Here is a 23,998-nt window from a genome sequence, read left to right as displayed (position 1 = left end):
ATTCATTTTGTATGTTTTTGTAAACATACAAATTCACCCTAAACTGACATCACTGCATCTTTTCATTGATTTTTTTCTGTAATTTATTATTTTTCATTATTCCATTCATATAACACTTTTTTCCCCAAAACAACTCTTTCTTTTAGTAATGCAAGATAACTTCTGCTTCCTGGTGTTCAGTCTTATGTTGGCTCATTTCCAGCTTTATTTTCTCTGCTCTCTGAAGCCAAGATTCACTAGTACTTTGAAACATGTGGAGTCAAGATGATCAAAATCACAAATGATTTTATTGGCACAAAAGGTCTTGCTGAGTAAATCAGAGCTTGATTGAAGAGTTCTGGCGCCGTGAAGAAACTATGGGGGGAAATGCCTCTAGCCCTCTAAAGTCAGTGTTCCTCTAAAACACTGAGAGCAAAGCTGCAGTGTTTAGAGTGACAAAGCACAAATCAGTGGCACAGATTTGTGCTCATGTCAGCAGCTACAGTATATGTCATCATCTGACTCTTGACAACTGATCAGTTCCACGTCTCAACACTGGAGAACATTTATTTTTGTAACTTGACATTTGCTATTGTAATCCATATTGTCTAATTTGAGACATATACAGTACAAACTATGTACTTCCTGATGTGTGGATATTTTATTCATCGCAAGTTTCGCTGTTGGTGTGAAAAAGACGGTTCTGGATCTGCTTCACTGTCAGTCCACTGGGTTGTTCTGGTTGCATTGCTCTGTAGTGTGTACAGAATAAAAGCCTTTGCTTCTGTGAGGCAGAGTCTTGTAGTCTGTATTTAGTCTTTATTTATAGACTGAATACAGATTTAGTCTGTACAGCAGACTAAATCAGGGACACAGGTTTAGTCTAGAAAGTTGTGATCATATCAGTAAAGATGTAAAATAAAAGAAACTAGCAGATAGTTTTTGATCTTTATTTAAGATTTCTTGATGTTAACAAAGACACGAGTTCAAAGGTTTGTACAAGAATAGTGACAGAGATGGACTTACTTTGGTCATATCTAACAGGTTTAGCTTAATTACAGCTAAATGAAAAGGACTATTTATGTTTTGGTCAAAAGCTTAGCAAAGACTTTCTACTGGAGACGTTAGCGCAGTGGTTCCCAAAGATTTTCTGGGCCCCCCTGTGGATTACAATAAAATCCCCCCAAAAAATAAAAAATAAAAAATCAACTGGGCACACACATTGTTCAGCCAGACATAAACCTATACACATATTTTGTTTTCAAACTCCACTGAAATTTATTTCACACTTCAGATTGCAACAAAACAAACTACAAACCATCTTAACAGTGAAACACTTTTGTGTAACTGTTTTTTTATTTTCATTTATCCATATCGCTTCTTGTGCTCCCCCTGCAATGGCACGGCGCACCCCCTAGGGGGCGCGTCCCACACTTTGGGAACCACTGCGTTAGCATAACAACACAAAGAAGCAACTTCAGTTCTGAGGCCCAACACTGGAGTACACAACTTCACTGGTGGCGTCCCTCTTCCCTCTCGATCTGCTGAGTTTATTACTGCTTAAAGCAGCATAATGGAGATTTTCTGCATCCTCGTAATCCTGAATAAACAACAGAGTTAAGTCGTGAACAAAGTAGCTTTAATGCCAACTACAACCCTGTATTGTCTTGTGGTATTGTTACATATGTGACTGCATAAATATGGCATTATTTTTATATTCTCTATTAAACCTGCTTTATGTTGGACTGACAAATACAGGCCTAAAACTACCAATCTGATCTTTTTGTTATGTTGTGTAATTCATCAGCAAGTCTATCCTTTACCAGACCAACTTCTTAATTTGAACAAGGTACAAATGATAAGTTTTTAAGAAAAGTGCTCTTGGTTTTTATATCTGATTTGCAATGTCTTCTGATAAATAAAGGTGCGGCTTAAATACCACGAGTGTTGTTGGAGTCATCACAAGTTATTCAGCACAGCCATATCTTATCTGAAACAGTCTACTACACCAGTCCTTGTTGAGACACTACTGGCTGTACTCAAGCTTTTCTTTGAGTGGCCTGATGTTGAATTTATTTTTTGTGCTCTTTCTGCAGCCTTCTCGTATTCTGAACACTGAAAAATATGTCACTGAGAAATAATAAGACAAAAAAGAATCATGCTCACATCTGCATTTGTAGCCAGAATTATCACCATGATGATGCTGAATGCTAAAGCTCCACTCAAGACGTACAGCAGGACAGGGGAGTCAGACTTTTCTGAAGAGAGACAGTGAGACGTTACAATCAGAGGACATCCTCACCACTTCTTGAAATGTAAGACCATTTTTGAAAAAAGATTGTTACTCTCATAGTCCAGCTGCATCCCTTTTCCAAACAGAATGTGTCCACATGAGGCAACGGCACAGTGGTAGGTCCCGGCATTGGACGCGTTCAGACTCTCTATGGATAGGCTGTACACACAGCTGTGTGCCTGTGTGGTTGGCTTCTTCTTACACTGGTCATCGCTGGCTCCATTGGTGTAAATGATCTCTGGAAGGTGTTCTTCAGAGTTTCTGAACCAGAAAACTCTGTGTTGCCCATCACAGGTCCCGCTTTGTACCGTACACTTCAGAGTCACAGAACCTCCTGGCCGGTTGATCTCAGATCTGGACTGATCGACCAAGGTCCAAATGTTCAGATTTGGTTCTTTTACATGGACTGTAATGCCCTCTAGAAATGTATACAGATATGTATGAACTCCTGCACAGTAGTAAGCAGCAGAGTCTGACATTTGCACATTGGAGATCCTCAAGTGGTTTTTGTCTTTGCCAGTTTCCAGCTCAAATCGTGAATCATTGCAAAATTCACCCGTAAGTGAGCCATTTCTCTTATATCTATAAAACTCTGACATCAGCTGTGGTTTCTGCCCTGGAGTTTGTTTATACCAGTAGAAAATCACTCCATCAGTTTCTTTAAAGAAACACTTTAAAGTCACATTTGAGCCGACGCTGACCGATTCAAAATGCAAAGACGGTGATGGAGTCTGAGCTTCCAAACGAACTGAAAATGGAGAAGAAACACAGACACGTAACTTTCTGCTATGGCTGCAACATTGAAGAGAAAATAAAAAAATGCTAAAAGTCACAACTTACCCAGGATCAGACATGTCACATAGCCAATAAACACAAGAGGAATCATTTTCTTTAAATGGTTTTGCTTCACTGATAGAATCTCTTACTGTGCTCTACTTTCTAGAGACAAGACTGGTTGTGACAAGCCAATCAGAGTGGACTCAAGCCTCATGTGATCAGTGTCTGCTTTCAGTGTTAATGGTTAAAGGAAATGGAAAGGGGGAAAGAACAAGTTCAGAAAATGATCTCTGTGAGAATCAGTTATATCACTTTTCGGAGGGGAAATTTGACATTCCATGTTCTCAGAAGTTATGTAAAACCCACAACGTCTTCAAATATGTGGGATAAGGGTATGGAATAGTCGAATCTCCTATATTGTAAATAAGGAGCATCAAAGGGGCCAAAATAAACAAAAGGTTGCTAGTCAAGGCCTGGACTGGTTCAATGTCTATTGAAATTGAAATTACCTTATTTAGTCTGTATTTATAGACTGAATACAGATTTAGTCTGTACAGCAGACTAAATCTGTGATACAGATTTAGTTTAGAAAGTTGTGATCATATCAGTAAAGATGTAAAACATAAGAAACTCGCAGATAGTTTTTGATCTTTATTTAAGATTTCTTGATGTTAACAAAGACACGAGTTCAAAGGTTTGTACAAGAATAGTGACAGAGGAGATGGACTTACTTTGGTCATATCTAACAGGTTTAGCTTAATTACAGCTAAATGAAAAGGAATTTTTATGTTTTGGTCAAAAGCTTAGCAAAGACTTTCTACCGGAGACGTTAGCGCAGTGGTTCCCAAAGATTTTCTGGGCCCCCCTATGGATTACAATAAAATCCCCCCCAAAAAATAAAATAAAATAAAAAATCAACTGGGCACACACATTGTTCAACCAAATATAAACCTAAACACATATTTTGTTTTCAAACTCCACTGAAGTTTATTTCACACTTCAGGTTGCAACAAAACAAACTACAAACCATCTTAACAGTGAAACACTTTTGTGTAACTGTTTTGTTTTGGGGGTTTTTCATCCATATCGCTTCTTGTGCTCCCCCTGCAATGGCACGGCGCACCCCCTAGGGGGCGCGCCCCACACTTTGGGAACCACTGCATTAGCATAACCACACAAAGAAGCAACTTCAGTTCTGAGGCCCAACACTGGAGTACACAACTTCACTGGTGGCGTCCCTCTTCCCTCTCGATCTGCTGAGTTTATTACTGCTTAAAGCAGCATAATGGAGATTTTCTGCATCCTCGTAATCCTGAATAAACAACAGAGTTAAGTCGTGAACAAAGTAGCTTTAATGCCAACTACAACCCTGTATTGTCTTGTGGTATTGTTACATATGTGACTGCATAAATATGGCATTATTTTTATATTCTCTTTTCCAACACATACAGGCCTGAATCTAACAATCAGAGATGTCTTAAGACTTTTTGTAATTCAGCAGCAAGTCTATCATTTATCCGACCAAATTCTCGATTTCAACAAGATACGTATGATGTTTTCAACAAAAGTGCTCTCGGTTTTTATGTCTGAGTTGCAATGTCTTCTAATAAATAAAGGCGGGGTTTAAACATCCCAGCTATTGTTGGAGTCCCCTTTATGTTCTCTATATGTTTTGAAATAAAATTATAATTTCCATTAAAAAAAGGGCGTTAATATCCTAGCCATATCTTATCTGAAACAGTCTACTGCACCATAAATCCTAAATTCAAACTTTTCTTTGAATGACCTGATGTTGAATTATTTTCTAAAGAAGGTATTTCACGGATTAAAAGGTTTAAAATTTTGTTTTCTGTTTTAACTCGATATCAGTGGGTGTCTTGAACTGCGGAATCAAAGGAGTGTTGCTAGAAACTTAACCCTGAGCTGCAGGCGATTTCCACAAGGGGATTTCATTATTCCACAAGGGGCTCAGCATTATTGAGTCATGATTCTCTTGTATGCTGCTCAAATACATTTATGGTTTCAAGTAAAGAAAAGTGGTGTTTTAGCATCCTCCAGCTGTTATCATTTCTGTCAGATTCTGCTGATCAGCCTGTGTGTCACAGCTGATGATGTATCTCTGTTCTGTGTGCGCCTACAGAGGGAGCAACTGCCTGCTTTGTACTTTTAGTTATGCCTCTTTTAGAGGCCATAAGCTGCCATGTGTTAGTCTGTTAATACAAAATCATTTGGTCCCTCAGTATTTCAGTATTTCAAACGTACCTCTCTCCACGTACCTTAGAAGTAGATGAAGTTGTGCCAGAAGCTTTTGGTAATCAGTCGTCTTTTGAGGCACAACATCACATTTGTGTATTATACATTCTATTTGGTTTTATGAAATATAGCTTTTTTTATTATTATATTTTTGTTTGCAGTAACTCACAAGCTTCCAAATTAACAGAAAAAAACATTACAATTCCAGAAGTTATCAAAAATATAAAGTGTTACCAAAAAGGTATAATTGCCATTATTATATTGTCACATATTTTGGTTGACCTTACATTAAGCCTACAGCTATGATATGTAATTTAATTCGATTTTAAACCTGTTTCACTTCAAGGAGTTTTGGTTATGAGTATGAAAACAAAAGCACACCAGTTTTATATTTATCTCTTCTGTAGTAAACTGTTAACGGTTTATTCATCTTGGCTTATTTTATAACTGACTATGAAATAGCATTTTGAACCTACAGTTTAAGGACAGATTATATAAAAATGCAACCTGGTGAATTACAGCTCTAGACAACACTGTGTGATACTAAGAACATCAATATTGCTTTTGATCTCCTCTTTCTGCAGCCGTCTGGTATTCTGAACACACTGTAAAACATTTCACGGAGAAATAAAGAGGAAATAAAAATGCTCACATCTGCATTTAGAGCGGAGGCTGCGGAGGATCTGTCTGGAGAGTCTGTCGGCACAAATAACAGCAACAGAAAAAGAATCGTTTAGGAATATAATCCACAGTATTGTTGAGGATTTTTTTTAAAACTTAGTTTTATCCTCCGATGACAAAATGGTCAACTAGTAGCCTGGTAATAAAATGTCATTTACAAAAAAAAGTGGACGTGTTACTTCAATAGGACGTATCTATCAAGTAAAAAAATAGAAAAACACTAGAAATTCGAAAAGAAAAAAACATCAACAGATTAAAAATGAGGGAAAAAAAAGAAAGAAGGGACACAATAATCTTTCACTGCTTGACTCTAATAATTTCTAAATTGCAAAACTAATCTGTAGCCAAACTTTACCTTTGCAGGACTTGGTCTTGTGCAGTTTTTGAGCCAGAATTACCACCATGATGATGCTGACTGCTAAAGCTCCACTCAAGACGTACAGCAGGACAGGGGAGTCAGACTTTTCTGAAGAGAGACAGTGAGACGTAACAATCAGAGGACATCCTCACCACTTCTTGAAATGTAAGACCGCCTTTGAAAAAAGATTGTTACTCTCATAGTCCAGCTGCATCCCCTTTCCAAACAGAATGTGTCCACATGAGGCAACGGCACAGTGGTAGGTCCCGGCATTGGACGCGTCCAGACTCTCTATGGATAGGCTGTACACACAGCTGTGTGCCTGTGTGGTTGGCTTCTTCTTACACTGGTCATCACTGGCTCCATTGGTGTAAATGATCTCTGGAAGGTGTTCTTCAGAGTTTCTGAACCAGAAAACTCTGTGTTGCCCATCACAGGTCCCACTTTGTACCGTACACTTCAGAGTCACAGAACCTCCTGGCCGGTTGATCTCAGATCTGGACTGATCGACCAAGGTCCAAATGTTCAGATTTGGTTCTTTTACATGGACTGTAATGCCCTCTAAAAATGTATACAGATATGTATGAACTCCTGCACAGTAGTAAGTAGCAGAGTCTGACATTTGCACACTGGAGATCCTCAAGTGGTTTTTGTCTTTGCCAGTTTCCAGCTCAAATCGTGGATCATTGCAAAATTCACCCGTAAGTGAGCCATTTCTCTTATATCTATAAAACTCTGACATCAGCTGTGGTTTCTGCCCTGGAGTTTGTTTATACCAGTAGAAAATCACTCCATCAGTTTCTTTATAGAAACACTTTAAAGTCACATTTGAGCCGACGCTGACCGATTCAAAATGCAAAGACGGTGATGGAGTCTGAGCTTCCAAACGAACTGAAAATGGAGAAGAAACACACACACGTAACTTTCTGCTATGGCTGCAACATTGAAGAGCCAATAAAATAAAACTTTTAAAGTCACAACTTACCCAAAGTTTCCAGGATCAGACATGTCACATAGCCAATAAACATAAGAGGAGTCATTTTCTTTAAATGGTTTTGCTTCACTGATAGAATCTCTTAATGTGCTCTACTTCCTAGAGACAAGACTGGTTGTGACAAGCCAATCAGAGTGGACTCAAGCCTCATGTGATCAGTGTCTGCTTTCAGTGTTCATGGTTGAGACTCGGTCATCTCGATTTACAAAGGGAACTATTACATTCCAGGTTGGTAGAAGTTATCCAAGACATATCTGGGATAACGCTACTTAATCATTGGTCACTATAGTGAAATGTCTTATATTATAAATCAGGTGGTCAAACTCCAATACACAGAGGGCCAAATTAAAAAAAAAAAAAGGTACTAGTTGAGGACTGGACTGGTTTAACTTTTATTGAAGACTTACTGCGTATACTGAACCTGGAATTAAAAAAGTCTATTTTATGTAAAACCATTTTTTACTTGAGTAATTTTGAGTGGAAACATTCTTGTACCGGCAAACAAGCAAAACGTAATTTTTAATTCAAAGGAAAATCAAATGTCTTGTAACAGCACGAGGAAAAGATCTAAAAGTGACTCTGCCAGATAGTTGGTGTCTCATCTTGGATACAACTTGGTCAATGTTTTGGGATTATGCTCTGAGTTGAGTAAATCTTCCGTTTGAGTGAAGTGAGACGACTCCTTTAGGATGTTCGCGTGAGCAAACATGCGGAGCGTTTGAGCAGCTTGGCATTGATGTCAGGATGTAACGCAGAAACTCTGCAGCACCAACAGACTCAGTTTTAGCTGTCAGCGTATGAGGCGTGCCAACTCAGCGTCAAGTATCTCAAGCTTTTTACCGTGTACTTGTGAAGACGCCTGGAAAGAGCTGCTTCTCCGTAGCTTGGCAGCACAAAATGACACAAGATTTCTTGGAGCATATTTGTTTCCTGAGAGCATTAGCTTGGTTTTGAAGACTCTCGCTCCAGCAAAAAAAAAAAAAAGTACCGTATCAATGTTGACATGGGCACGCAGTGGTTCCTGGTGGACGATCCAATGGTCATCTGTTAGCACACCCGTGATGTTTTCCTTCTCCATCTCCTCCAGGGTCCTTCACTACTAGTCCACCTGTATAACCGCACCTTTGATCTAATGTTGGATATTTTTATTTTATTAAGTCTCTACTGAAATGCCAGAACTTGAAAATAAAAATAGCTAGAGTCCATTACCTCGGCAGATGAAGTCAAAGTATTTAAAAAATACTTTGACTTACCCGAGGTTTCTGGTGGCTCTGTGCATCGTGGGTCTGTCATGGTTGAAAAACGACACTAGATTGTAACACATTCCAAATGTAGAATCAAGACTTATTGGAACAGGACATTGTTCTCTACTTGATATTCAAATCTTGATAAACAGTTTTTGGTGATTAGCTAACAATAGTGGTCCCCAAGTACGGACATCTGCTGCTGTAACCTACCTGCCTCGGTGTTTGGCGTGTTGTGTAGTTAGAGATGGTGTTTTGTCTACCTTGGTTGCAAATTTACACCAAAAGAAGAAAGAACCAGTCATTTGAGAAGTTGGTACTTAAAAATCTGCCATCAGTGACTTCAAGTAATCCCTACCTCCTAGAGGACAGCACTTTGTCACATTTTACCAGGTTCTGTGTTTCTCAGAGGTGTTCAGAGTCCTTCCAATGAATAACCACTCTTACTCTAGACCCATTGAGTCAAGATGTTTGGAAATTATCTTCCAATCCTTGGTAGATTGATTGGCAGACACCCTTAATCACTGCTGGTATCTTTTCTACTTGACATAGTAGCAATTGGCTAATATGTTTTTAAGTTTGACCCGTCACACAGTTCCTCTGGTATCCAGATTTTTCACGTTCTCAAATGGGATTACCTTTTTATCTAATGGCTGTAGAGGACCAGCAGGATTCTGTGGCAAAAGATCACATAACAATAAAACCACAATATCTAGTTTCTAACATTTGATTGACCACTAAATGGATTAAAAGGCCCTTTGAGGCCTTTTATCATCTACAATTCTTCGGATGGTAAAATCTGAGCTGGAATATTCTACAATGATTATAGATTCTTCAAAGAAAGCCTTTGGTTTGTGAAACCTTTCCAATAGTAACATGGGATTCTCCTCTTAAAAATTTTTTCTTCTTTTAAATCTGGAGAGACAGAAAGAGACTTTATCAACCGAAGCTGATCTAAAGTCATACATGTCCTTTACATCTCCCTCAAGTTCAAAATGTCCTACAGTCGCTCAACTTTTGTTGTTCCAGTTGTTAACAGCAAGTCCAGATCACACAGATATGGTTGACGCTGGAAGCTCAAGGCCATGCAGCCTCCTCCGTCTTGGCAAGAACAAGCGTTTCCACTGGTGGAAACTTTTGCTGAGTAGGTCAAACCACCGTCACCACACGAGGGGACAGTAGACGGATGAGACAGTTGTGCACCAAAAGATCCAACCGGTGCTCACAGACATATTTATAGACCGCAGGGGATTTTTTTCAAGGTGACTGCAGCGTCTACATCTGTGTTCGGTATCAATCTATACGCATGGGGATTCTGTTGAAGGCGGGTTGGTGTAGAGTCAACCTGGACAAATGAATCCTGAGTGACAATGACCCAAGATTGAACCAAGTAGACGGGAGGACCAACGACGTACGCGTCTTTAATGCCCCCATTACTGACATCAGTGGTCGTATTGGTGCGGTTGTTCTGACTGCAACTAATAAGCTACTTATTTGATCAGCGTTTTATTAGCATGATCTGTTGGTGTCCTGTTTTATTCCATCCAAGTTTATTTCTGTTGATCGGTCACCTTCCTTTGGTGTACCTGTGCAGGTTTGTCCTTAGCTGCACGTCATTCTCCTGATTAACCAAATCTTGCTCTCATGTCCTTCATTATCCCAGGAGCTCTAAAACATTTCAGTTTCATTACCTCCTTACGTAATCCTTCCATAGCTTTGCCATTGTGGAGGTTGTAGTCCTTCATGCTAACTCATCCAGGAGGTCCCAGAGAACCCATATCGACATTTAAAGCGCCGCAGGCCTTACTTCCCTCAGCTGCAGTCAATGTTCATGATTCAACAATAAAGAGACTTGAATTTTGGGGGGGAGGATATTCTGAAACAGAAAAACAGTCACAAAGAACATGATGATCCCCAGAGCTTTGATGTGAATATGGCATAATAGAATATTTTTCATGGACTGATGGGAAAAAGTGGGATTTATTGGAAGGTAAACAGTGTCTGTCATAACACTAAATCATAAATCTTCCTAGAGCCACTTCAACATCAGCAGTTAATCAAGCAAATAGTCACCTAAAAAAACTGAATAACTATTTTCCATTTGTTACAAAAAACAGACAAGTAGCATTTCTAAATAGAATATTTGGACACTTTGTTTCTATAACAAAAGCATATGACTGATTTTTTTTTACTTTTAGCAATGAGAAAAATGAGAGAAAACTCTTCAAAATAAATAAAATTGTACTCAGGCATAATTTCTTTCATTGTTTGTTTTGAGACAAAAGGATTAGCTTAATGATTAAACATCTATCACGTCCTTGTCAGGTCACAACCAAATTCATTTTCTACTTTTGATTATTTAAATGAATTGGTGTGTGTTTTTTTCTTAGAGAACACAATATGAACGTCTGTATTGATGTGATCAGACTAAAAAAAAGAAGCAAAATAGCTCTCGATGTATAAAAGGAGCAAAAACATTTTAAAGGAGTACAAAAAGCAAATTTGGGCGCAACATGGCGGCTGGGATTTCCTCCACGTAGTTTTAAAATCTCATTATCTGTCCTTTAAAACAACCGATGCAAACATACAGACTCTGAGAGATGTTTGATACTCACACGTTTCATAAAGAAGAAGAAAAACTGGAAAGCTGCATCAACACTGAACCTCTTCTGTTATTTGCCGTTCATATTCAGACAACGCACAGAACTCTTTCCGTGAGACAAAGGCTGCTTGTGATTGGCTTAGCTGTAAGGTTTGGTTAAAAAATGCGTCTGACTGTCCAAATGATCTGTCTGATCACGTGACAGAGGGGGTGCAGTGGGTTGGGTTCAGCCCCTTCAGTGGCGTCGTCTTTTTCTTTTCTCGCAATGAAGGACAGCAAGCGCCATGATACCCACACATGAGAATAACTTGGTTTTAACGTGGGGAAGACATGTCAGCTCTTATGCACGTAAAATGTCCAGAGAACTAAAAGAAATGAAACATGTTATGTGACATTTGTCAGTATTTTTGCTTTGTATCGTGTGTGAAAAGAAAGTATGTGTCTGAGTGTTCTTGGTGTTCAACAGTTTGGGTAATTTAAGAGAATTTTGAGATTATTTTGTGTTTAGAAGGTGTAGTAACTATAAATAGAAAGTAGTATGTAGCAAACAGACAGTACTGTAGTAGTAATACACTCTGGCTGGCCAAAAAAACACTTACCACCAAACTAAAGGTAACACACTAATACTCCTCTCGACTTTGATCACGGCACACATTCATTGTAGCATATATTGGGTAAGCCTCTGCAATGTTACCTGATTTGTTTTCATTCAGTGTTAATCATTTTTCACCCAGGTTCCTGCACTGAGGATGAGAGAGTCCTATCGATGTTGCAAAGCCTTCTCCTTCCCATCCCAAAGATTCTCTGTGGAGTGAAGGTTTGGACTCTCTGGAGGCCAGTCCAGGTGTGAAAATGATGTCCCATACTCCCTGAACAACTCTGTCGCAATTTGAGTCTGATGAATCCTGGCATTGTCATCTGGGAACATGATGAGATAAACTGGTCATCCAGTTCATTTAGGTAGTCAGCGGAAGTGATTATCCCTCCGTCCATCAATTGTCTTACACCCTTATCCCATTGGGGCCTGTTGTTACCTATCTCCAGCAGCCAACGGGTGAGAGGCGGGGTACACCCTGGACAGGTCGGCTGTCCATCTCCTGGGTCCACAGCGGTTCACTTGAGTTCCCTCTTCATTTTGCATGTGGAAATACCCTGAGTTCTGCTTTCGTTGATATTTGATTTCACCAAATATATATAATAGCATTCAGGATTTGTTTCTCATCCACATTTCTTCTTCAAAGTCAACGGTTCTCCACTTTCCATCCAGACTTTAGGAATCCGCTGGACAGTTCTTGACCCAGATTGAGTAGTTAATCTGGCTTGACCCATGCCAGAGATGTGACCATTCTTAAACAGACACACATCTTTTTCAGGACTGTCTTTACACGTGAGGGTTGAAGAAATGAGAAGCTACGTGTTGCATTGGTTTGGGTTCCATGACTTGTTGCCAACTGCATAAAATAATCATCCAGTAGGATCCTTGTGTCTGTTTGCTTAGTTCGATCCAGATGATGAGTTTTGTTGGCCTGGAAACGCAAAATACTGTTTAAAGAAGAGCATGTACTAAATCACATGCACATGTTTTTAGCATGTGGTGTTTGTTTCCATCATCATCATCATCATCATCATCATCATCATCATCATCCAATTCAACGGATTGTAGAGATCAAACTATTAAATGATTTTTATTAGATTAAATCATAATCAATTAAATGTATTAAATCACTTTTGGTGATTTGGTCTAAAACCAAAATGGGATCAGAGTCACAAACAGCGCTTTGGGTAAATGTGTATTCTTTAAATGTACTTTATAAATAAAATGGATTGAATAGGATTAATAAAGTACATCAGTTCTTTGTTTACAAAATAAAAGTAAGTTGAAAGTTATAGCAAGGCATCAGCACAATATGGCAAGCTTTTTCTGTCAATGACCTTATCCTTTTTGTCTGATAAGGTCATATAAGAAGAAGCACAAACCGGTCAGCTAAAGCCTTAAACAGAATTATATTGACAAAAAGAAAATCACATTACTGCTTCGTGTCTCAAAGCCGACTGCTGACACCTCATTATGAGCTTTTCCACATCTCCACTTCTTTACCAGATATGAAATACATGATTGGAAAATCTTGAAGCAAAAAAAAAACAAAACAATCTGGCCACATGCTCTCTGTTTTCTGATTGGCTCTTTCACCCTGGGCGGCTCCAGACCTGCTACAGCTCCTGTACTGAAGAGGTGATACTGAGTCACGATACTCACTGACACAGAGACTGAAGCCAATTGGACCAATTTCATTTTTACGCTTTTGCTTCAGCAATGAATAAAAAAATGAAAAATTAAGACGTTTAGTCGTATTGAGATGAGATCACAGTCTTCATCTGCTGGACTCTGAGGTTCACTTATTAACACTGATGAAATATTTCCTTGTTCTTTGTTTTGTTTCATTCTTTATTTCTGGTCCTCTCTAAATAAATTTATGACGTCCCTCATAAATTCGGCCTTTTCTTCCCAACAGGGTTTTGGCAAATTATTTCACGTGAAAAAGTGACTGTTCATAGCTCGACAAAACTTTTAACATTTTACGCAGCCTTATTATTATTTCTTGTAAAGGCAGACCTCGGGGAGAACATGTTACTGTAAATTGTAAACTAATTTTAAAATAGGCAGAGCAAAATATTCTCACAAGTCTTTAAAACACTCTGCAGCTCAAAAAGTATTCAACATATTGAGAAAAACAAGGCTTGCAAAGCACCTTAAGATGTAACTCTGTGCTTACAGGATGACAAATAAATAGATGTTTGCTACGTGCGGTCATGGTGGTTAGAGAGAAACAGAATCAGGTCTGCATTGGCCAGAAAGGTTCCTAGTTTGCTCTGGAAACTTAAACAGTTAAAGTAAGTGCTTTCTTTCGCTCCTTTTCGATGCATTTGCAACATTTTTTTCTGTATTTATCTTTCTCTCTAAATGCATGAATAAAATTTGGTGTAAAAAGACTGGAATATAAAGGTTCAAATCCAAAAACGGTCATTTAAAAGCAGGCCTTCTCTAGCTAACCCTATCAGAGGAGCTGTTGTCTCTACATCAGAGCTATGACCACATATACATCCTGTCAGGGCGGAGGAGGGGTGGCGCTGACTAAACTGCTGGAGCAGAGGTCGACGTGATCGGCCAGAGCGGGAACTCTGCAGCAACAGGCTTCTTTTTTTCTTTCTTTGTTTCTTTGTTTTCTATATTAGTCAGCTGCAGAGAGTAAATTCTTCTCTGTCCTTTTCTGAGGCAGCAAATCTGAAGGATTTCGAAGTTTGATGCCGATTTGAGGCTCTAACAACGCGCCTTGTGTCAACCACAGCCTGACCCAGAACAAGGTTTCAGTGTAACAGAAGGCATTCTGTGGAGGAGAGTTCAACCTCATCTGCAGCTCTCTGATGAGGTTGCAGCATCAGAGCACGTTAGTTAAAAAAAAAAAAAAAAAGACAAGGTGATGAAGTGAAAAACTAAAGGTTATTTATACGGCATGTGTCATAGACAAAAACACAGGTTAAAATGTACTAAATCTGAACACAACAAATGCAGCAAATAAATTAAAAACGTCAATATCCTTTATTCCCACACATTATAACATTTTATAATGACTCTTTAAATAAATTTAGAAAGTGGCAGTTGCTGCATAATAAAGCGTTTTAAGTTACAATAAGGTTTGGTGCTGTCACTGCATTCATTTACCCAAAAATTCCAAAAAAGAAAACTTTTTTTTTTTTTTTTGAAAATGTTATTTTTAAAATGGTCACGCAGATATTCTTCGCTGCTGTTTTCGTTTCAAATATCCCCATAAACGGAACTTAGCCCAAATTACTGGCACGTTTCCTGCTCACTGGAGACTTCCGGGGTGATTTATGTGGTTTGTTTGGTAGGCTGCTGCCCTCTGCTGGCCAAAATCCTTACTTCACTGATTATCCAGACTCATTTCGTTTCATAACCTGTTCACTTAACTGAGGAGCTCCGTCCTCACACACCGTCACCGTTTGACAGGCATGTTGACGCTGGAGGCATTGATGATAAGAGAATCGTCCACAGTGAAAAAACAAGGCAGAAAGGTGGTTACAGCGTAGTTCTCCATAGAGACACAAAACGCACAAAATAAAATATCTCCCGTAATCATATACAGTATACGCTGACAGAAAATATTCCAGTGTGTGATGCGAGAAAAACTGCAAAAAAAAACCAAAAAAAAACAAACAAAAAACACGACGTGTTTACCCGAGCTTTGAATGCCTCAACAAACATCGTTCCATCGTCTGAAAATGGAAAGAAAGGAATATAAATACAAAATCTTAAACATTAGAGAAACTTTGAAAATCTGTACATCTATTTCCGGTGTTAGGCTAAGGAAAAATCTAAATGAGAATAACAAATAAATATGAGTATCAGACAGTTGAATATGTAAAAATAAGGATTATTATTGGTAAACATAAGTAATAATTATATATTTTGTTACATTATATTATTATTATACCGGATAAATACGTGCGGTTTTGTTTGTTTTTTTTCTTCTTAGTTTCTTTTGGTTATAATGTACTATTATTGTTGTCACTTGAGGTGGTTACCGTCCATTTATTGCTCCAGATGGCTGTCCGTCAGCCCTCAGCACAGTTCCATTAACAAGCATCAGCGTCACAGAGTCAACCGGAAGCTAACACCGGTCAACAACCTGCTAACGATTTTTTTTGTTTGTTTGTTTATTTTTTATTGAATATACAAAGATAACAATAACAATCTCAAACAACACGTCAATAACAGACATTACAAAAAAAAACCAACTAATATCACAAGAACAGCTGTTAACAAAACCAATTAGATGTAAGGCTAAAACAAAGTATTAAAATAATGAAAAGAAAAGAAAATAATAATAATAATAATAATAATAATAATAATAATAATAATAATAATAATAATAATAATAATAATAATAATAATAATAATAATAATAACTAAATCAGAGGGGACTCCTAACTGAAATTCTTCCATTAACTCAAACATTTTAATTGCGTTTAAATTCTGCATCTTTCTCCGACATCTTTTAAAAAAGGAAAGATCATTTTCTAGAGCAGAGAATGAGAGGGAGCATTTTGCATAGCGACATTTATGGATATAATATTTGGTTATAATCATTAGAACATTGACTAAAAATTCCATATTTTTTTCTTTGATCGATAAACCGAATTTAATGTTTTGTACGGAAATAAAATCCACATTTATTGTTTTAGAAAATTTCAAAGTTGATCCCATAAGTTTAATATTTCTTTACATTCGTAAAACAAATGTTTAGTTGTTTCCAATTGAGTTTTACAAAAACCACAATTCTCAACATTAAACTTAAATCTCTCTCTTAAGAACTCATTTGAAGGATATATGTTATTTATTATTTTTAAAATGTAATTCTTTATATTTAGGAGGAATTGGGAATTTCAAATAATTCGTCCTAATTTTTATGGAATAAAGACTCCATAAGAGTTTTTATTCCAAGACTCTTATGGAGTCTTGGAATAAAGAAATGAGGTAAATTGTTTTTAACTGACTGAATGAGGACATTAGTGATACGACGTAAAACTTTCTTATAAATTGTTAGTGAACAATCAGCTCCATACTTCCTGTAAAATTCTTCCAAACTTAGAATATTACCATTTCCATCCAGTAAATGAGTAATTGACCAGATTTGTTTATTCCACCAATCTTCTAGAAAAATAGATTTTCTACACATAGAATGGCTCTGTTGTTCCACAGTGGGACATTATGAGGACTGAAGTTATTTAAACATTAACTTCCACTGTAACAAAACCTGTTGGTGGAAATTAGAGAGTTGTAGGGAGTTTTGATCATTCAAAATCACATTTCAATAACAGCTCAATACCTCCAACTTTTTTGAAATACAAACGAATTATTTGGTATAACACACCAAATAAGATCACCGTTTTTTAAAAAGGACTGAAGCCATCTAATTTTTAAAGTACCCTTCATAATTTCAAAATCGATTGCCTTGATACCACCTTCCTCAAAAATTTTTTAGCAAATCACTTTTTCTGATGTCATGGTGCTTGTTTTTCCAAATAAAGTTAAAATTAATTCTGTTAATCTGTTTTATGATATTTGGAGGGACGGCTAAGGAATATGCAGGAAACGTCAGCCTGCATAACAATTCAGTTTTTGTTAATAAAGTTCTACCAAACAACATCAAGTCTCTTTGAAGCCAAATATTTAAGGTTTTGCCACATTTATCAATGTTGTCTTGTAAATTTTTTCTAACACTGGTAGCTCTACACTTAGTAATCCACATGCCTAAGTATTTAACTTCATTTTTAACTGGAATATTGAAAATTGAAGAATCAGAACAATTATGGATACTCATAATTTCACATTTATTTACATTTAGCTGCAGCCCTGAGGCTTGAGAGAAAAATTCTATTTCCTTTAGAGCTAAAGGAATTTGTTCTTTGTTTTTTAGGAAGAGGGTTGCATCATCTGTGAATTGGCTAATGATTATTTTCTGGTTATTTATTTCCAGACCTTCAATATTAGAGTTTTTAATTGTTATTGCAAGTAGTTCTGTGACTAAAATAAATAAGAGAGGCGAGATACTGCAACCTTGCCTGATTCCCTTTTCTACTTTGAATCTGGGGCTTGTGCCCTGTGACAGAGACACACAGCATAATATTAATATTAATATATAATAATATATATAAGTGTTGATATTGGTGTTTAACATGGTAATCATATTAAGAAAACCATTTCCAAAACCAAAATGTCTCAACGTGTTAACAATAAAGTGATGTTCCACAGAATCAAATGCTTTGTGTAAATCTAAAAACAACATAAAACCGTCATCTTTTATTAAGTGACTATAATCAATAAGGTCCAGAACCAGGCGGATGTTGTTATGATGGATCTGCCTTTCAGAAAACCGGATTGGGTTTGACTAATTATTTTAGGTAAACCAGTTTTTAACCTCATTGCCAAAACTTTTGTTAAGATCTTGTAGTCAGTGTTCAAAGTGTGATAGGCCTTAAATTATTTAAATTTTTCTTATCTTTACCAGGTTTTGGGATTAGTTTAATTACGCCTTGTTTCATAGTTTCCATGAGTTCCTTCCTACTAACAGCCTGAAACAACAGAAGTTTTAAATCCTCCCAGAAATGTTTATAAAGTTTAGCTGTGAGGCCGTCTGGCGGTCAGAAACCATATTTCTCATAGCAATGTCAAATTCAGAGATTCTTGGCTCTTCATCACAAATTTCTTTTGAAGTTTTCATCAATAACAGGAACTAGATTACTTATTTTATCGAGAAAGGATGAAGTAATTTGTTCTGTATGTGAAGATTTATAAAGATTACTATAAAACTTAAATACTTCTTCTGTTATTCTCTTATTCTCAGAACATTCCACTTCATCAATTATAAGACTATTAATAGCATTATATTCCTGTCTACGTTTTTCCAAGTTACAAAAGAAAGCACTATTTTTTTTCTCCTTCTTCGATCCACCTGGCTCTGGACCTTACATAAGCACCTTTTGCCCTATTTATGTATATCTCGTCTAATTTAGATTGCAATTTATTTATTATTTCTTTATCCTCATCAGTCCAACTTAATTTTTTCTGTAAAGTGACATAAGATCTTTAATGACCATTGTCTCTTCTGCTTTTATTTTTACAACCTGCTAACGTCTCACCGGTTCTACGGTTCTGGTATATATTCGTTGAACCACAGCGACGCCCAGTGGCCACAACATGACACAGCGACTATTTTATGGCTCTTAACAATACAAATCAACTTTTAAAAAAATGTATAAATTGAACAAACAGTGGTAAAAGACTGACAAACCAGGTACATTATGCAGGACGTTTCTGTTTAGTTTGTGTCCAGCAACAGACTTAAATTATCAGGAAAAGACATTAAAGGCATAAACCTCAACTTGCTGCGATTTATTCAACATGAAGCTATGTTGTTCAGATAACATGGGAGCAGAACATGTGTTCTTAAAAAAATGAATTAAAGAGTTCTGTGGTTGTATTATGTTATATATTAACTTGAACTTTTTTGTGAATTCCTTGGGCTAAACTCCTGAACTAATCGGTCAGGTTTATTTGTACAACACATTTCAGCAACGAAGTAGTTCAAAGTTGTCTACATGATAAAACACAAAAATAAAAAACTCATAAAAACAACACACAGTTATACCAACGTATACAGCAGGAACAAACATTACATTTTGTCGAGTGCCATCATCCAAATCATCAACACGCTAAGAAAAAGGATCCCCGTTAAAATGACGACAATATTCTGTCAGATCTTGTGTTTAGTGACTTGATGAATGATGAAAGTCAAAACAAACCATCAAAGTACAAGAGGAGCAAAAGGTGAAGGGCGAGTTTAAGAGTCGCCTTCCTGAAATGACTGAGTGACGACAGAACAGTCGTCAAGAAGAACACGTTTCAAGTTCAACTCTTCTTTGTTCAAAACTCACCTTAATACTGGTGAGGACAACTAACATTATTCACCGTTTCGGAACAACCAGCATCGACACAAAGCTCGGCTGTTTTATTTTGAAATTGAAACTAAAGGTCTTCCATTCAGGGTTGTGCTTTAAATTCATCTGAGTAATTTAACTAAGTGTCAGTAGGCTTGTCCTAAATTTATTAAATCAGTTAAGAAAGCTACTGTGATGTTCTGTCAATGTCTCACCTGAAACATGTAAAGCTTTATCATGTCACCACACATACAGCTACAGCCTTTAATAAACTCTGCTCCAGCTTTTGTTTTGATACTCAGCTTTTAGTGTTATGCTAACTTTAGCTTTTTTTCCCCCTCCAGCAACAGAAAACTGCTCTAACAATGTCAGATTTAACTGATGAATGTTTTAGCTGCTGTCAACAAACTTATGGCTCACAAGCTATAATACAGATTTATCTAAACTAGTAGTTCAAAACGTGTCTTTTGGCAGAAAATCCTAGGCCAACACCTGCTAACTGGAGTTTAGTTTCATCAGGGTCTCCTGACAGCTATTGTTTCAAAATACTGAGACCATGAAGTTACTATCATTAATATTTCCCTTACCTGTAGTAGCAGACAGACGCCACGTCATTAGCTACTAGGAAAGTGGCTTTACTTTAATGCACGTGAAAAAAACTGGAATATATTGGAAAAATTAGATTTTTTTTGTCACTCATTTCTGAAAGTAAAACTCATATATTACGTAGATTCATTCAACGCAGGGTAAATATTTAAATCTTTTTTTTTCTCTTTTGTGTGTGTGAGTTTAATGATTATGGGTTACAGATACATAAAAACCCTAATACAGCGTCTCCAAAAATTAGACTATGACATAGGGCCAATAAAAGTGAACATTTTTCATTAATTGATCTTCTGAACACAAATGTCACTTCATTTCTAGGCGCTCATTTCTATACTTGGTTTTGCCTCTTGTTTGCCTCGAACTGCTGCAGGGGTATCAAACTAATTCTCATTTTGACATTCATCCAGATCATGAATGCCCTCAAAGTTATATTTAAGAACCGTAAACAGCTTCTTAAGCCATTAGGAGATAAAAAGAAGAGTAGTTTTCCTAAGGGGGTTGTCAGTTTTTACAGTGTACCAATGACCTCTTTCCTGGTTGTGAAGTCACCGATCTCCATCGTCATCAGACGGAGGATCGTGACCCTTTCAGAGGATCCTGGTACGATGAATGATGAGAACTCTCCCAGAATAGCTGTGAAGATAAACAGAATAATAAATGTAACTGTTACGGTCACTGACCTCTAGGAGCTCTCTTCATGAGAGAGCTCTTTCTTTGTGTTTCAGCTTTACCTGGCTGCCACAGGTGCAATGTGTTGGAGCTCGTCAGCCACCCCATAAAGAGCTCCAACCGGAGACGTCAGATCCCTTTTTCCTTGGGCCTTGATCTGATGTGATCTTGTCAGTGAGCTGATTGTTTGTGGAGACTTTGTATAGTTTTGCTGTGAGCATTATTGTGAAGCACAAAGTGTATAACCTAAGTTTTGTTTCTCTTCACAGTGGAAGCTGGTAGGGGTTCTTTGCCATTTTGTTAAACTGTTTTCTCCTGTTTTTGGTTAGTCAGGGAGTTCAGGTATTGTACTTTCTTTTTTCAGTTCTCTTCTAGAAAGTGTTTCTATTTTACAATTAAGAGTTTGTTGTTTTGGCCTTGGAGACCCTGAAGTTGAAAGCTTCCCTGTGTTTGTCTACTGTGAGTGACATTTTACTGAAACTGTAAATTAAACTATATTTTTGGTACTGACACCAACTGTTTAGGTTGCCTTCTTTTTGTGTTACACCCAGTGCCAGACTTGACCCTTATTGGTTTTGTGGGGGGTTGTAACAGTAACACTGAACCTTATTGTAGCAGTAATGTGCTGTTTAAACCGTCCGATGCATTGATCATCAATCGTCTTATACCTTATTGGTTATATTTTGTGATTTTTACATACATACAATGAAACGATTTAAAAATCTTTCTTAGTCTAACTTTAAAAATATACAGTAGACGGTGAGAGATTCTATCAAAATGGTCTTTCAAAAGTTTCAATGTCATTTTCTTAAAGTCAAGTGAAACTGATACGGACATTGGAACGCTTCTTTTTTTTTTTTAAATCTTGAAGGTTAATTTTATTACCATTTATGTTCCAGTAACGACTGTGTGGATGAAGACACCCTAGTGGAAAACAATAAGATGGTCCTGACATGAGAAAATGAAGCAACTATATGGTTACCTGAATGAATGAATGAGACTTTGGTTTCATCAAAATGAGTCATTTTAATTTTCTTCATCAAAATGAAGATATTTTTAATTTTCTTAAGTGTCCTGCTTTTAGAATGTAGTATTTCAGTCATGACCTCGTGAAATTTAATTTGTCTGCAAGTAATAGTTGACTAATTCAAAAACTATCTGTTTAAAAGTGGATTAAGAGGTCGTGCGAATGTGAAAGGCAACAAAAAAAGATATATATTTTCTGACGGGGACTAGCTATGAGAGATTTTCATTGCGTCTGCTGCTGAATTCATATTTAGCGCAGATGAGACGTTTAATCCAGCGGATCATCTGGGAGCAGTCCGCCTCCAGCAGCGGGACAGCGGTGTGTTTACATCCGCGGAAAATGCTTCTCTTAAAAGTCACTGGATCGATTCAGCGCAACGTTTTCACCGTGACTCTGTCTCCTCGTTTGTCTGTTATTAGAAACGCAAACATTACATGCAACTTAAAATAGTTTTAGATGTTTTCGGAGGCGAAATTCTAGGAAAACTCCCCGCAAGCGGCGCAAACAGACCGAGAATCTGGCCGCTTTCAAGGCTCCTGGGACGAAGGAGAAACTTGTCGGACATCAAACATGAGCTCAGCGTGGAGGAGAGAGACTTTTCTACCTGCTTCAGTGACTTTGGTCTTGTAAGATGTTTGTTTTCGGAGTGTTTCGAGGCTCAATGTCGGCGGAGAAAACACAAAGTGGAGCCGCTTTTCGAGGCGGCAGCAGAGCAGCGGGTTGCGTTGTCTCTTCACGGTTCTCATGTGTGTTATAAGTCCCGCCTCCCGCTCTGAGCTCCACAAGTTCCGAGGAACGAAACAGCCCGACAGACATGGCAGAGGAAGCTCCAGCAGCCGCGCCGGCTAAGGCTCCGGCCAAAGCCCCGAAGAAGAAGTCCGCTCCCCGGGCCAAGCAGGACGGACCCAGCCTCCCGAAACTGATCGTGGCCGCCGTGGCCGAGTCCAAGGAGCGCAAGGGGATGTCCCTGGCGGCCCTCAAGAAGGTGCTGGCCGGGAAAGGAGTGGACGTGAGCAAGGCCAACAAGCGCATCAACACCGCCGTCACCAAGCTGGTCACCAAAGGGACCCTGAGCCAGACTAAGGGCACGGGGGCCTCCGGCTCCTTCAAGCTCGCCAAGGAGCCCAAAGCCGCTAAACCGGAAAAGAAGGTGGTGAAGAAGAAGGCTCCCGTCAAGGCCAAGAAGCCCGCCGCCAAGAAGAGCGCAGCGGCCAAGAAACCCGCCGCCAAGAAACCCGCAGCAGCGGCGGCAGCAGCAGCCAAGAAGTCCCCGAAGAAGGCTCCGGCCAAGAAAGCGGCCAAGAAGCCCGCCAAGAGCCCCAAGAAGGCCGCGGCCAAGAAACCCAAGGCCGCCGCCGTCAAGAAGCCCAAGGCCGCAGCCAAGAAAAGTCCAGCAAAGAAACCTGCAGCCAAGAAGGCCGCAGCGAAGAAGGCCAAGAAATAAACAGCAGCTTCAGCTTTTTACTCACCAAAGGCTCTTTTAAGAGCCAACACACATTCTGCTGAAGAGCTCGTCCTTTACTTTGACTGACCCCACATTCTACTTCATACACGCAGCTTCAACACTTTTACACCGATTTATACCTATATGGCTTATTAATTAATTAATGTAGCTGCCACATGTTGTACAGCAGTTTAACAGTCATGGGATTTCCACTTCTTAGAAAGGATTCACCTCATTTGGCTGGATACCAGTATATGTGGAAGACATCAACTTTCACTCTTTTTCTTCTCATCTAGTGTCTTTATGCTACACGAGTCTTTGGCCGCTGCTTATTACTTCACTGTTCACAAATGAATAGATGGAAAGCCAGCAAAAGGCTCACACAGCGCTCACTTCCTGTCACCATGAATCAGGAAAGTCACAATGTTTAAACAGCCACATCATATATAAAATGAACTTTTCATGTTGATCATTGACAAGTTAAATGGAGTGAAAGTTGGTTCAGAAATCCCTCACATGTTCCTCAGCTGCACAAAAGCATCAACACAAACTTC

At 38.2% G+C, this 23,998-nt stretch overlaps 3 protein-coding genes across 3 annotated transcripts; 1 reads left to right on the top strand and 2 right to left on the bottom strand.

Moving 5' to 3' along the window:
* Positions 1-1,365: 1,365 nt before the first annotated feature.
* Positions 1,366-3,163, bottom strand: LOC102227253. Its single transcript, XM_023345800.1, has 4 exons — positions 3,113-3,163; positions 2,325-3,020; positions 2,146-2,237; positions 1,366-1,579 (listed from the first exon to the last, which is right to left on the bottom strand). The coding sequence occupies exons 1-4, from the start codon at positions 3,156-3,158 to the stop codon at positions 1,457-1,459; spliced, it is 957 nt and encodes a 318-aa protein (XP_023201568.1). The 5' UTR covers positions 3,159-3,163; the 3' UTR covers positions 1,366-1,456.
* Positions 3,164-4,058: 895 nt separating this feature from the next.
* LOC102227512 lies at positions 4,059-7,623 on the bottom strand. The gene is made up of 5 exons (XM_023345798.1): positions 7,327-7,623; positions 6,537-7,232; positions 6,339-6,449; positions 5,955-5,998; positions 4,059-4,361 (listed from the first exon to the last, which is right to left on the bottom strand). The coding sequence occupies exons 1-5, from the start codon at positions 7,379-7,381 to the stop codon at positions 4,239-4,241; spliced, it is 1,029 nt and encodes a 342-aa protein (XP_023201566.1). The 5' UTR covers positions 7,382-7,623; the 3' UTR covers positions 4,059-4,238.
* A 14,911-nt stretch (positions 7,624-22,534) lies between these two features.
* On the top strand, positions 22,535-23,946 carry LOC111610835 (histone H1-like). Its single transcript, XM_023345814.1, has one exon. The coding sequence runs from the start codon at positions 22,815-22,817 to the stop codon at positions 23,442-23,444; it is 630 nt and encodes a 209-aa protein (XP_023201582.1). The 5' UTR covers positions 22,535-22,814; the 3' UTR covers positions 23,445-23,946.
* Positions 23,947-23,998: the final 52 nt, after the last annotated feature.

Source organism: Xiphophorus maculatus, chromosome 14 (genome assembly GCF_002775205.1).
Source record: "Xiphophorus maculatus strain JP 163 A chromosome 14, X_maculatus-5.0-male, whole genome shotgun sequence".
In the NCBI taxonomy this organism is placed as follows: domain Eukaryota; kingdom Metazoa; phylum Chordata; class Actinopteri; order Cyprinodontiformes; family Poeciliidae; genus Xiphophorus; species Xiphophorus maculatus.
The sequence above is the reverse complement of the archived record's forward strand: the minus strand, read 5'-3'. Positions and strand labels throughout refer to the sequence as shown.